This window comes from Papilio polytes, unplaced genomic scaffold (genome assembly GCF_000836215.1).
Source record: "Papilio polytes unplaced genomic scaffold, Ppol_1.0 DF821400.1, whole genome shotgun sequence".
In the NCBI taxonomy this organism is placed as follows: Eukaryota; Metazoa; Arthropoda; class Insecta; order Lepidoptera; family Papilionidae; genus Papilio; species Papilio polytes.
In genome coordinates, this window is record NW_013527804.1 from 3,680,998 (window position 1) to 3,694,686 (window position 13,689).

The window sequence follows — 13,689 nt, forward strand, 5'->3', positions numbered from 1 at the left end:
TTCTCATTTGCGCAAGGATCTGCCTAAATTAGGATCACCAGAATTTATATTTATACTAATACACTCAGGAGCATTGAATCTCAGTCACTATTTTTGAATCCGTAAATTAAAAAGAACGTTCTTGTCATTTGAGCATTAGAATTTTAACATTTGCAGTGAACAGACTGTAAAAAAATATAACATTTTTAAGTATACGAGTACTGTCTATTTTGTATACTTTACCGATATGTGCTGACGAAGTGCGCGGTGAACTCGGAACTGATGATGTGGTCGTAGTTGAGGTCCCAAGCTCGAAACATCAGACACAGTTTGCCGTCGCGTAAAGAAACCTAAATACAGGTAAAAGCTACAATGGACGATGTATCACCGATTAATTGTAAATTACGTCAGTTTATGATCTGACTAGAAACATTACAGACTTCAAAAAGGACAAGGTTCTCAATTTGAAGGTTTTTTTACTTTGCGATTTATGATTTTACGAGATTCTTTTGTGTTTGATGCGGAAAAGCTACCATTTGGCCGCAAGTGATCAACTAATTTCGCCGAAATAGCGAAGCAACAGGCCTATAATTCTCAGATTTCTAAATTCTGAAGCCTAAGTAATATAAGATATTTGTGGATTAGTGTGTTAATATACTCACGACAGCTTTTTTACTGAAGCCAACGCCATCTCTGGACAGTTTCTCTGGCCTTGTCAGCTTCGCGTACACAACACACGTCAGAACACCCGACAGACCAGTGCCCAGAATTAACTGGAATTACATCGTTACATTGTACAAAAGTTAATTCTTACGTTATTCTTACTACGTCGAAAGTTTAGATGGATGGTAAGAGTTTGTAGCCTAAATTGCTGAACGTATATCCATGTTTGGGCATTGATGTGTTTTCCCATTCTTAGGACTCAAACATACCTGCATTATAAAAAGAAATATCGATTCTGGACACTCTTCATCTATAGCACGGTCTCCGAAACCGATAGTAGTCTGAAATAACCAGAAATATAAACAGTTAGGACATTAATGACAACTACAAGACAGGCCTAGAGCCTAGTGTAGGACCATTATAATTCTTGTAACAAACTTATAATTAAATCTCTTTGAAGTTGAAGTTCCCATTTATTTTGCCCGCTACTCTGTATGAAAAAAGTATCTTTCAGACCTCAGTTACATAACTATGGTTCACTTTACTCTCAGTTAGGCCCACGCTTCGTATAAAGTAACGCTAACAAAGTTTTTCCTTCAAATTATAAACTGGGTTAAATGCGTGAGAAAATACATGGAATGAATTGAAATTAAAGATGGCCGGATTCCCTACGTTTGATCCTGTCCCACCACTGGCAGATAGAGGCCCAGATAGCTTAAAAATCACTGTGTGCCGTCAATGTTTGTTAGATAGCCTAAACTGATGAACGGATCTCGATGAAATTTTGCATAGATGTAAAGAATAGTCTGGAAGAACACATAGGCTATTTAGTTTTATTTTTTTTAAATTCCACACAGACGGAGTCGCGTGCGAAAGTTAGTTAATTATTTTGACAAGTGTTGAGGGTCTAATAAAAGATAGCTTTGTCGATTATGCGAAAATGTCTCAAATGAAGTGTCAATGTTTCCTCTATATGTTTATGAATCTTTGTATATACTCTATGGCACGTGTTTCTTAGAAGTGACTTTCTAAATAGACGAGTGACCATCAATTGGTCGTTTAAGGAAATCGCCGGCGACCGTTGTTGTGAAAGAAGAGCAATTTGCCACAATGAGGTAGATTGTAGCTTCAATCAGACGTCTTTTCCGCTCGCTAATGGACATTTCTGACGCTTCTATAAATAACATTCCGGGAATCAAACGGTAATTGATTATCTTTGCTTCGAATTTAGTTAGTGGTTTTTATCACGATTATTGTTCGCTGTCGGTCAAAAGTTTAAGACCGCATACATATGCAAAAATTAATATAATCCTATTTTACTAATATTATTAATGTGAAAGTTAAGATGGATAGATGGATGGATGTTTATTAGGGTTTGTAGCTTAAACAGCTGAAAGGATTTCGATGAAATTTGGCATATATCTGGAGAATAGTCTGGAAGAACACATAGGCTATTCACTTTTGCTTTTTTTTTATCACGTGGACGGAATCGCGGGCGTAAGCTAGTAGATAAATAAAATAAAAACATCTCCATATTCTATTGTCAGTACGTGCGGAGGACACCTATTTTTTATTATTCCCGTAAGTTTATGAAGAGGCGCACACTACTCGATTTTTAGTAGTGCAACTAAACAGTTAAAACAACAATGGACAAACAGTTGTGCGATAGTTTAGTCAAAGGTGTCCGCACGCTCTTAGGGCCTGTCCCACTAAATTGTAAAATGTCTGATAACAATCTAACGTGTAAAATATGTGATGGAAATATCGGATTTAAGCTATCTGAGCCTCTATCAGCCAGTGGTGGGATAGGCCCCGAATATCGTATATTTAAATTCATTCTTTTGTTAATACAAGTAATTGGTAAATGAACACCACAGATGGATTAATTTTAAACTGACCTGAGCTTCAACAGAGGCGAGGAATATAGTGACAAAATCCTTGCCGCCAGTAACACAACTGCGTGAAGGAGGGTCTGGCTCGAAGTCGTAGTGAGCCAGCGCTGTCACATACCAGAAGACAGCGAACACCAGCCAGATAGCGAAATGCACGATTACTGTCCCGATAACAATCCAACGCCAACGGAGATTGATCTGCAGATAAGAGGATACTTAGGTTTAAATGTCTGTTAATATTGGTTATTGAACAAAAAAACGGAAAGTGCTGCTGTAGGTTAAGTTTTAGACCAGTCTGTTTAAACTCAAAGGACCGAGTAGTTTCAAATATTATAAATGCAGTTTAGATGGATGTTTGTTAGAGTTTGTAGCCTAAAGTACTGAACCGATTTCGATGAAATTTGGCATAGATGTAGAGGATAGTCTGGAAGAACACATGTTTCTACGCAAACGGAGTGGCGGAAGCTAGACTTTAATAATAGCTTTTGATTTGATTTTCATTATGTTGAGGCTGTTCTTATGTTAAAGTTTTTAAAACGCTGAAAATGTACTTATTAAGTAATAAACAATGTAAACTAACTTACCAATGTATGGAACGCATCATTAAGCAATCGAATCTTCTCGAAGGGAACGTTGGAAATGAGAGCAACGTTCTCGACGCCATTCTTTGAGACCAAACGTTTAGGGAAATCGCCGTAAGCAGTGCGGTTGCGATAAAACGGCTGATGTTTTGTACTGGAAATTACATTAAAAAAAGGATTCTATGATTAAATTCTTGTTTTTAAAAAACGAGTGTCTTCGCAATAACCCACGGATAATTTGCGTTGTGATGCGTTTCTTTGACAGCTAAATTAACAACCATATTTTTAGTTAGTAACCATAGAAAATAACAAAAATAACGCACAATAAGTACTAATATTATAAACTAGCTTTCGCCCGCGACTCCGTTCGCGTGGAAATAAAAAAGAACAAAAGTAGGTAGCCTATGTGTTCTTCCAGACTATCATTTACATCTATACCAAATTTCATCGTAATCCGTTTAGCCGTTTAGGCTACAAACTGTAACAAACATCCATCCATCTAAACTTTCGCATTTGTAATATTAGTATGAAATATGAAAGTATGAAAGCGAAGATTTGTAATTCTGCATGTAATAACTCAAAAACTACTAGACCGATCTTCTTACATCAATAAAAAACTACGATATCAGTGTACATAGGCTGTATTTTATTATTTCACGCGCACGAAGTCGCGAGCAACAGCTAGTTATTCAATAAAAAGATTTCTATAGATCACTTTTACTTAAGGAATTAAGACATTTAGTGTAAATGACGCGAATAAACTTAAATAAACAAGAAATACCGTTAGCAAATAAACGCATTGCACGAACACTGCGACAGATGTGGTTAAACACAAATACTATAAAATGACTAATTTCTTACGTCAAAACAATGCAGTATGTGGTTACTTCCTTTTGATTATTACCTTAGAGAGTTGTAATTAAGGTTACTAAATACTTTACTATTTTTTTTATAGGCGAAAGTTTAGATGGATGGATGCTTGTTAGAGTTTGTAGCCTAAGCGGCTGAACGGATCTCGATGAAATTTGGCACAGGTTTAGAGCATAATCTGGAAGAACACATAGGCTACTTTTTATCCCGGGAATTGTTACGGTTCCCGTGGAATTCATTAATTTAGTTTTTTTAACGTTTACTCGATCATTCTGCAATGGTTCAACATATCTTATTGAAATTTGGCACAGATATAAAACGAAGTCTGGAGTACGTATGAGATAAAATTCATCCCCGATACGTAGATTTTTGTTATTTTTATAGTTCATATGTTTTCTAATATCAGGCGGACGAAGTCGCGGGCAATAGCCAGTTGTTAATATTACTAATGGTAAAAATGCAAAAGTTTAAATGGATGTTAGTTAGAGTTTGTAGCCTAAACTGCTGAATGGATCTCGATGAAATTTGGCATAGATGTAGAGAATAGTTTGGAAGAACACATAGGCTACTCAATTTTGTTTTTTTTCTTATTTCGCATAAGTCGCGGGCAACAGCTAGTTAAATAATAAATTAATAATTAATAAAAGGCTACGTACTCATTTATAAATCTACAACTCTCAGGTGGTTTCTTTAAATAATTCTTCACCGGTAAAAGATTTTCTACTAACGGTTTTTCCTGGTCACGTTCCAAATTCAAACTATTATTGCTCTGTGTTATTATAATTTTAGGTAATTGTTGCGACAATTTCCTTAACCTCTCCGATTTAGTTTCACTCGATAAACTTTCCATCGATTTTAATTCATTGATAACTTTAAAACCGATTTCAGGCTGATTTTCTTTTTGTACATCTTCCAATGATTCTACAGTTTCATAATCGTCATGACCACTTTGTACACTTTCTTCGCTTTCCGATTCATTGTTATTCGATTTTTCTAAATAATCGAGACACTCGTCGTATAGTTGATTAAGTTTTATATAATCGTAATCGATTTCCAACAAAGGTTCAAGAGCCATATTTTAAAATCTAATATTATTTTTTCTTTAACACTGATTTATTGCACTTAAAAATAGTATAGTTTTATTCCTTTACACTTATTTAAAAGCACATATTTATCGTATTTCGTAGGTTATGTCTCAAAGGCGTAGAGACGCCATGACAGGTGATTCTTGCACGATATCTGAACGTTATCTGTGTATTAACACATTCACAATTATGTGAACAGCCTAAGCTGGTATGACCTTGTCGGGATAAAGAGGTCATTCTGCAAACTGCAAACGAGGATAGTCTGGAAGAACACATAGGCTATTCACTTTGTTTTTTTTTAATTCCACTCAGACGGAGTCGCGGGCGAAAGGTTCTTGAATAAATAGAGACAGCGTTAAAAGTGTTATTCCAGTTTAAAGTAACTGGTACTAACGGTTTAAAAATAAAACAATTTAATTATGAAATGTTTTAGTTACGCAGATTGAGGTATATTTATGAAGGTTTCATGTGTATATACGGCAATAAAAAGATTATTGTCTGATTAAATCGAAAAATTCGCGTAAAACAGCTAGTAAAACTTTTGGTGGCAATTGTGTTCAGAGATTTATCTCACAATTTTTTTTTATTCAACATTTGTTTACTGTTTACTAAAATTGCTTGACACATCAATTAAATTTCGAGTTCTAACTAAAATGGTTGCAGAATAACGCTTGAAGAACGCTCGAGTTTGGTATTAAAGTTACCGGTCATCCGCTAAATGCCTCGTACTGCTTTATGATAGTTTTCTGATATACTATCAGCTATCAAACACGCAAAAGAAGTAGTTCTAAATACTGCAAGACATCTGCAAACACCCTAGTCTATCTACCCCTTCTAGGGTTAACTGTTAAGAGTTAGCTGGATTAAATCGCCTTTATCAGGAAATAACTTTTTTTTATAATATAAGGTAGCAAATGAGCAAGCGGCCGCCTGAATCCACCGAAATGGAAAGCGACCGCTACCCATAAATATCCCCAATTGCAGATGCGTTCGTACCCTTAATTGAAGGAGGAGGAGACGCACTTAAAGTGGACATTTCCCCTTCCTAAACGTCTCCTCCACCGTCCAATCTACTTTTCCTTCCCAACTTTTCTTCTTAAGAAAAGGGTGGAAAAGGAAAAGGAAAGGGAATAAAATTAGGCCTTCGGCACCACACGACGTGCGGAATTGCTCACACTTCACGCCTGTCTTTTGTGTGGTTATGGTATTACACCGGGCGTGCGAAGATGTTAAAGCGGGCTCTACGACTGTTAAAAATTAACTTTATACGTAGTAGAAATTAGAAATCAGTCTTGTTTAAAGTAATACAGATTTTACGGTGTACTGTCTAAATGCGGTTTGAAAAACATACGATAAAATTATTCTATGTCAATCTCGAAGTCATCAACTTGCCCTTCTTATGGAGGGTCGGCACAGTGGTCTTCCATACATCTTTATCAGCCGTCATATCTTAATTTACAACCACTTTCACACTATCCCTCCACACTTTGGATGGACTCCAATACTTTACTTATACCTCGGAGTACCAAAAAAAATATTTTGTTCAAATCAAAATTTTTGAACAAAATTTCGTTTTGTAATGAACGTTTTAAGCTTCTATATGTTTATTTACTACATTATTATGTAAAAATACTTACTTATTAGGAAAAGGAATGTCATACGTTTAATATTTACAAATTTAATTATAGTTGAATCCTACGTTATCAGCATTATCAAGACGGAAGCTTAGTCTTGTTACTATCAATATTTGTCATGTCTACTTGCGTAGTGGTAAATAGTTTTTTAAAAACATAAAAGAAATTGCATAATACCTTGTCCCCTCGAAGTCTTTTTGACCGACTTCCCAAAAGAAGGAGGTACTCAATTCGTCGATATATATATTTTTTTATTTTTTTTTATGTGTGTTACGGCATAACTCCGCCGCTAGTGGACCGATTTTGATAATTCTTTTTTTTATCCCAAAGGTAGCACCGACATCAAAGTAAAAATAATTGTACAATATAGACATAAGAGCAACAATAAGGGAGGTTTACTATTTTCAAGGAATTATTTCGTAACTTTTTAGTGTACTGTTTTTTTGAGAATATTTAGTTTTTAGTGTATTTTGTTTTGTTTACTGTAAGAACGTCGGGGAGGCCCTCACCTCTGATTAAACTATCGCACAACTGTTCAGTCTTGCTTTGATTCCTATGACCTTATATGGAGGTGCGCACAACAGTTGAGTCAAAAGTGAGCGCCTGCTCTAAATGTAACATTTGAAATTCGAAAATCGAAAAGCATTGGTACGTTGGAATACCAACCTTGAGGCAGTATTTTTGTATACAGTATAAAAAAAACGCGTAACCGCTTTTTAAACATTTATTTGTTTTAATAATGGTATACATAGAGTTTAATAATATAAATAAGATAGAGTTCTTCAAGATGTTGGCTTGAGTTTAAGATAGGCTGTAGAGTTTAAAATGTACAGACTTGACATTACGTCAAAAGAAACGCAGATATTAATCGGTTTTGAAAAACATGTCTGTACATATCAAAGCCCTTTACAAGATTTGGATTTTGTTTTTTAAATAAAGCATCTATTTATAAGCAATAAAATTATAACATAATAAAATAATTCTTATTAATAGTTGGGGCAAGATTTAAATTCATTGGATTTTAAATTGTAATGATTTATTTAATAAAAAATGTGTTTTTAACATTTGAATATTTAAATATTATTTTATACACACTTTTTTTCTAAACAAACATTTTGCATAGTTAACATTTGTAATAAACACCTTACGAACTAATACGTTTTTTTTATTACTTCTTGTATATCCTAAACGGCAGCAATTAGTAAAAATTAGGAATTATTAATAATACTAGAGATATGTTATTGACGTTTACTAACGATGGCAGTGCGCGATGGTGAGTCTTTGTCATTAAAAAAACTAAAGCTATATTCGCCCTTGTCTGACATCAAGCATTCTGCTACCTCTTTCACACATCAAACATTTGAACGTTTCGTTTCTGTTTTATATTTCTATGGAAAATGTACTAAATCTAATTATTGAAGATATTTGGCATCTACTTGTAATATAATTTTTATTTTTTTGGGGTTATATTCTGAACAATGCTATATAAGCCCTATTTCGAGAATTTCATTTAATGGCACTTGATTACATTTTGTATTTTAGGATGAATTTAGTAAACTAGTAGTATCTGTGGCTTTTTCTATTTTTAAATATGTATTTGATGTCTAACACAATTATAGGTAACGTTTGTATTTCAGACCTTTAAAGTTTCCATTTTAATAACCTAAAAATAAATATGGATTCCTAATCAAATAAAATCACAATTAAATGCACTTCTATTTCAGTAATAAAGAAAGGTTAAAGGTACTATTCAAGTTATTTCAACGTAGTGTTACCATTTTTTTTTTAAATAATTTTATTATGTCTACTTATATCTACGCAAACTACACTAAATTTAGTAAAATCTCTCACCTATATTAACATATTACACCTATATTAACCTATATTAATATATTACGATAACATTATCCATTATAACAATTATTACATTATGTTTTAAAATAGTTGTTATTGTTTATTTTAGGGTTCGCAATACTCACCTCGACTGATGCATTATTGTTGGCCTGCGGAGAGGCGTGCGGGGAGCAAACTGTGTCGGTTGCCAAAGTCCGCGTTTCAAGGTCATCAAAAATATGTATTAACCATTATTAATTGTTTAATTTTAAATGGACATTAAAAATTTTATATATTCTGTTAATTTTAAAGATTTACTTTGTCATTTTTTAGGTTACTGTCACCTTATCTTTAAATAAAAAAGTAACGTTCTTTTGTTTTAACAGCTCCGTATATTTTTTAACTTTTTTTAGTGGTAATGAATATAAAGGTTAATTTTGTACTGCTGGTTGATGAAGATCTCTTAAAAATGTAATTTAAAACTAAAAAGAAAGGTCATAGAATAAGTAGAGTGCAGTTCAAAGAGTAAACAATTAAAGATGTTAATTTAAGTAGAATAATAATTTTCATTAAGAAATTATTTTTTTATAAGGTTTTGTAAGATTTTTTTAAGATTACAAATTAAATGCCGAAAATAAATTTCACAACCTTTTACATTAAATACAAACAATCGAAATTCGACCTATTAAATCATAACGATAGTAACATTTTTCGTTAAATGATATGTACGTGATTTTCTTCACTATATAAAAAGAAAAAACAAATAAAATAATTTTGTGCTTCAAACATTTCTTTAAGAAAAATAAAGTAGTAAGTCATAAATAATAAAGAAATCAAAGGTAAAAAAAAAAACAAAAATAAAAAATTAATTGTTTATTTTCTAAAAAAAAAATATAAATCTACACAATAATAAAAATTATAAAGAAATAATTTACAACAGGAGTTAGACTTTATATATAAATCACAACAATGGATAATATTTAAATGTACTATAAATATCTTACGAAAATTTTGGTTCTATATACTTACGTCATATCTGATTATTTTTTTTCGGTTAAAAATCGAAACAAAACGTATGTAATCTAAGCACAATAAGTATAATAAAATTTACACTAAATTACACAAACTATACGGTTTATGGAAAATCAATAAAAAACGAAAATAAAAAAGTTGTGCTTTTTTTCTGAAATATAAAATAGCTTTTTTTAGACAACTAAAGAGTAAAATGGCATGAATGGCATGAAACATTATGTATCGGTTTAAAATAAATTTTTAATACACAATTTAGTACAAAAGAAAAAGTTTAATCTCATAGAATAATATAATTATTGCTTTAGTCTATGACAAATAAAAAAACTAAACGTCTTATTCTGCGCGCCAAAATAATTAATTTCAAAAATGATAACCTCAAAATTAACGTATGTTTATTTTAATATTTTAGCTTTGGCATAATGTAAATATCTGTAATAATCTGTATATGAAAATATACGCAAGTAAATATAGCTGGCTATATACATTATGTACGATCGTGATATTACTATAAAATCACATAGTTATACTTAAAACTATAGTCACCGTACAATTTCGATCTTATACCATTCTTTTATGGCACAAATTCGCTTGTACCGCTTACATGTTCGGTGCTCCTGTACCTAATATTAAAAATCACCTTTTGGTCAGCCTCACACATAAATGTCCCTTGGAGTTATGTGCCTGTTGCTGAAATAAAAACAATAAATATATTAAAACATTTTTATTTATAAAGTAACAAGATTAGTAAGATTACTGATATTATATATGCAGTTTAGATTAGATTATTCCCAACCGTCCCCCCGCTGTCACCACGTGAGTATAAAAAATTTCATCCGTCCCACCTTTTGCAACAAGGGGACTGATGGTACTTATTTTACGATTCCATCTGTCACTCTGTTGGTGATAGTGGGACTAAAACGTGGGGACAGCGGGGCGACGGTTGGGAATAATTCTTTAGATGGATGTTGGTTAGAGTTTGTAGCCTAAGCTGCTGAACGGATCTCGATGATATTTGGCATAGATGTAGAGTATAGTCTGGCAGGACACACTTGTTTTTTTTAAACCACGCGGACAAAGTCGCGGGCGAAAGCTAGTATTAAGGTGAATATGTTATTCATCGTTATAACAGAGGGAAAACGAGGAAGTTATTTTCATATTGCACATTTCGTTACATGAGTGAGAAGAAAGATATAATATTCAAAGCGATAGAGTGAGATAGCATTACACGAGACGTCACACTTCATTTATGAATCATTTTAAAAGCACACCTGTGACTAAACTCTCGCACAACTGTGATTGTCGATTGTTTCGCTGCCAATTCAACTGTTTAGTTCGTAACATAAAACCGAATAGTGCCGTATCTACATATAACCTCGGAATCAAAGGGCGACTAAGCGACTAAACAGTTATGCGATATTAGTCAAAGACGTGGACGCGATCTAAAGCAAAAAATTACCCTTTAAAATGATTGATATGATTATCGTGAAGTAAATAATAGATACAATAAGCAATAAATGGTAAATAATTATTAAAAAGCATACCAATTTAATAAAATACGATAATATTCGGCTACACGTCACTAGTGTACCTGCAAATATTTGTTACTATTGAAAAGCAGAAAATGGAACCTTATCCCCTTTGATTTAAGATCGATTATGCGAAGCTATGTTTCAATTTTTAGGTTATGATAAAAATGTAGAGACCGTAACCCTTTTGCTAAATAAGCATTTAATTTATTTCATATTTATACTAATATAATAAAGCGTAAACACATTACTTTGTGACGTAAGATGTCAGCAATCACAGCTTATTTTTGAATAATTGTTTCTTTAATAAAAACCCCAACACTTACAACACGCTTTAGGTTATATATTTTCACGCTTTTAAGCTTAGGGGGTAAATAAATTTAAAAAAAAACCATCATATGGGAACGATAAACTACAAGCTGCCAACATTTAAGAAGCAAGGTTATTATTATTTTGACATTTGCAATTAAGAATTTGACAAATGTAAACATGACTTTTTTTAATAACTTTTTGTTCCCGTGCAGCTTCATCTGCATGAAATTATGAAAATGTTATTTTATTGTCTACATTTGTCAAATTATTAACAGCATATGTCAAAATGACATGACATGACAAACGTTGGCAATCTTGCTTCCTTGATGTTGGCAGCGACTTATGGTCTCTTTCCTACATTAGGGTCTTTAACTAAAATATTTACCCCCTAAGTTTAATGGCGTAAAAATATATAGCCTAAAGCGTGACGTAAGTGTAGGGTTTTTTATTAAAAAAAGAATTATTTAAAAATATGCTGACATCTTAGGCAACAAAGTAGTGTGTGTTTACGCTTTATTATAATAAATAGTATAGAAGATTTCATGCGGATGAAACCGGACGGAAACAGTTAATTTTAATATAATGCCATAGACAAGACATAGTCAAGGAGTTTTTCCCCATATGAGAATTTGTGTATGAAATTGATTGATTGCATTTTCAATATTGTTATGTGTCATTTGTGTCATGTATGTGTCATATTTACCTATTCCTGGCATCAGCCTCATCATCCGAGTCAAGGCCATAGCCGTCATCTGCTAGATAGTTTTTGTTGGCATAACCGTCCAAGTCAACTGAAATACGTATAAAATAAACATGGAAATAGATTTTTTTACAAGAAAACAATGTTAATGAATGCTAGAGGAACATCTTGCAGCACGCACATCTTTGACCAAACTATCGCACAAATGTTTAGTCTCTTATTCTCGTATTCATGCGCTTATATTGAGGTGCTACTCGATTTTTAGTTGTGCAACTAAACAGTTGAATTTGCGAAACAAACGACAATCGCACAACAGTTGTGCGATGGTTTAGTTAAAGGTGTGCGGACGCTCTAAGAATAACCAAAATCTCACTAATATATTAAATTCGAAAGTTTAAATAGATGTTTGTTAGAGTTTGTAGCCTAAACTGCTGAACGAATTTCGATTATTGTCATAGAGTAGTCATAGATCATCATAATCATAGAGTAGAGAGTAGAAGATGTCTTCCAAGCCTACGTAGGTCATTTACTTTTGTTTTTTAATTCCACACAAACGAAGCCGCGGGTAAAAACTAGTTTATCTTATGTATTGATTTTTCATTGAAAAATGAACTACATGTTGATAAGTATTGTTTTTTACAGTAAAAAAATTTTTTACTAGTCTCTTTGAATCCCAATAGTCCCTGTTTCCTTAGATCGTAAACGCTAAAGCAGTTAGGTGAATCTTCTAGAATCTTCTAGGCTTACCTCTGGTGGAGTCAAGGTATGTATTATCCGTCCACTTGTAGTCGCGTTCAGCGTACAGCGGCGGCAACGTCTGGTGAGGTGTGGGGTACAGATCCAGGCCGCGCTTCTCCTGAACACTGTCGCTCTCGCTGAACCTAGGCATCCTGTAGAGATACTAATGTTGGAAGCCAGCTAACTTCAGGATACCCGCTATGTCATCAGCTATACGTCCCCACTGAAGGGAGCATACCCCACGCGGTCTTAGTCTACCTGCATTGCGTTTACTTCACATATATCTTTGTATTTTTTCACCGATATGTATGTGCATCACGATGTTTTCTTTCATAAAATTCGAAAATCACATTGGTACAGCGGGATTCGAACCCAAGACCTGTGATTACAAGTGCTTAAACCACTGAGTCACCGATGCCCTCCATGTATAGTCGGAAAATTTGCCTCTTTCATTGCAACGAAACTCCACCACTTCCTAATAACATTAGCAGTGAATGCAAACGTATGTATAATAATAAAACACTAGCCGTGTACCTTGTTATGTAGATTTATCAGTTTAAGTGCAGAAAAATATCGTGATATGAATAAAATAAAAAAAAAATGTATAATAATTTAGCAGTGGTAGTGCCCGCTTTAACATGTTAGCAGTGCAGGGCTCGCCCCCAGTAATACCACGACCACACAAGACAGGCGTGAAGTGGAAGCAATTCCGTGTACAGTCTGATGAGTGTGGTGCTGGAGTCCTAATTTTAGTCCCTTTCTCTTTACCACCCTTTTCTTATAAGGAGAGGATGGGAAGGGGAAGTGGATTTGACGGTAGATGAGATGCATAGGAAGGGGAAAT

General features: G+C 33.5%; 2 protein-coding genes across 2 annotated transcripts in view; both read right to left on the bottom strand.

Moving 5' to 3' along the window:
* Positions 1-218: 218 nt before the first annotated feature.
* Positions 219-5,215, bottom strand: LOC106108825 (G protein-activated inward rectifier potassium channel 2-like). Its single transcript, XM_013290104.1, has 6 exons — positions 4,642-5,215; positions 3,119-3,269; positions 2,541-2,732; positions 912-983; positions 642-752; positions 219-329 (listed from the first exon to the last, which is right to left on the bottom strand). Exons 1-6 carry the CDS (start codon positions 5,058-5,060, stop codon positions 219-221), a joined length of 1,056 nt encoding a protein of 351 aa, XP_013145558.1. The 5' UTR covers positions 5,061-5,215.
* A 4,733-nt stretch (positions 5,216-9,948) lies between these two features.
* The window catches only part of LOC106108715, an 18,272-nt gene continuing 14,531 nt past the window's right edge, over positions 9,949-13,689 (bottom strand). The window contains exons 7-9 of the mRNA XM_013289976.1: positions 12,855-13,008; positions 12,111-12,198; positions 9,949-10,256 (exon numbers count right to left, since the gene is read on the bottom strand). Of these exons, the coding sequence (XP_013145430.1) occupies positions 10,220-10,256; positions 12,111-12,198; positions 12,855-13,008 (279 nt within the window). The 3' untranslated portion in view covers positions 9,949-10,219. The remainder of the gene's footprint in view (positions 10,257-12,110; positions 12,199-12,854; positions 13,009-13,689) is intronic.

What these genes read in the sequence shown, in the direction of transcription:
- LOC106108825 (XM_013290104.1), bottom strand. Translation starts at nt 5,060, where the DNA reads ATGGCTCTTGAACCTTTGTTGGAAATCGATTACGATTATATAAAACTT. An exon ending in AGTTGTAGATTTATAAATGA is followed by an intron (nt 3,270 to 4,641) that starts GTACGTAGCCTT and finishes TGTAATTTCCAG; the next exon opens with TACAAAACATCAGCCGTTTT. An exon ending in TCGCCTCTGTTGAAGCTCAG is followed by an intron (nt 984 to 2,540) that starts GTCAGTTTAAAA and finishes TGGTTATTTCAG; the next exon opens with ACTACTATCGGTTTCGGAGA.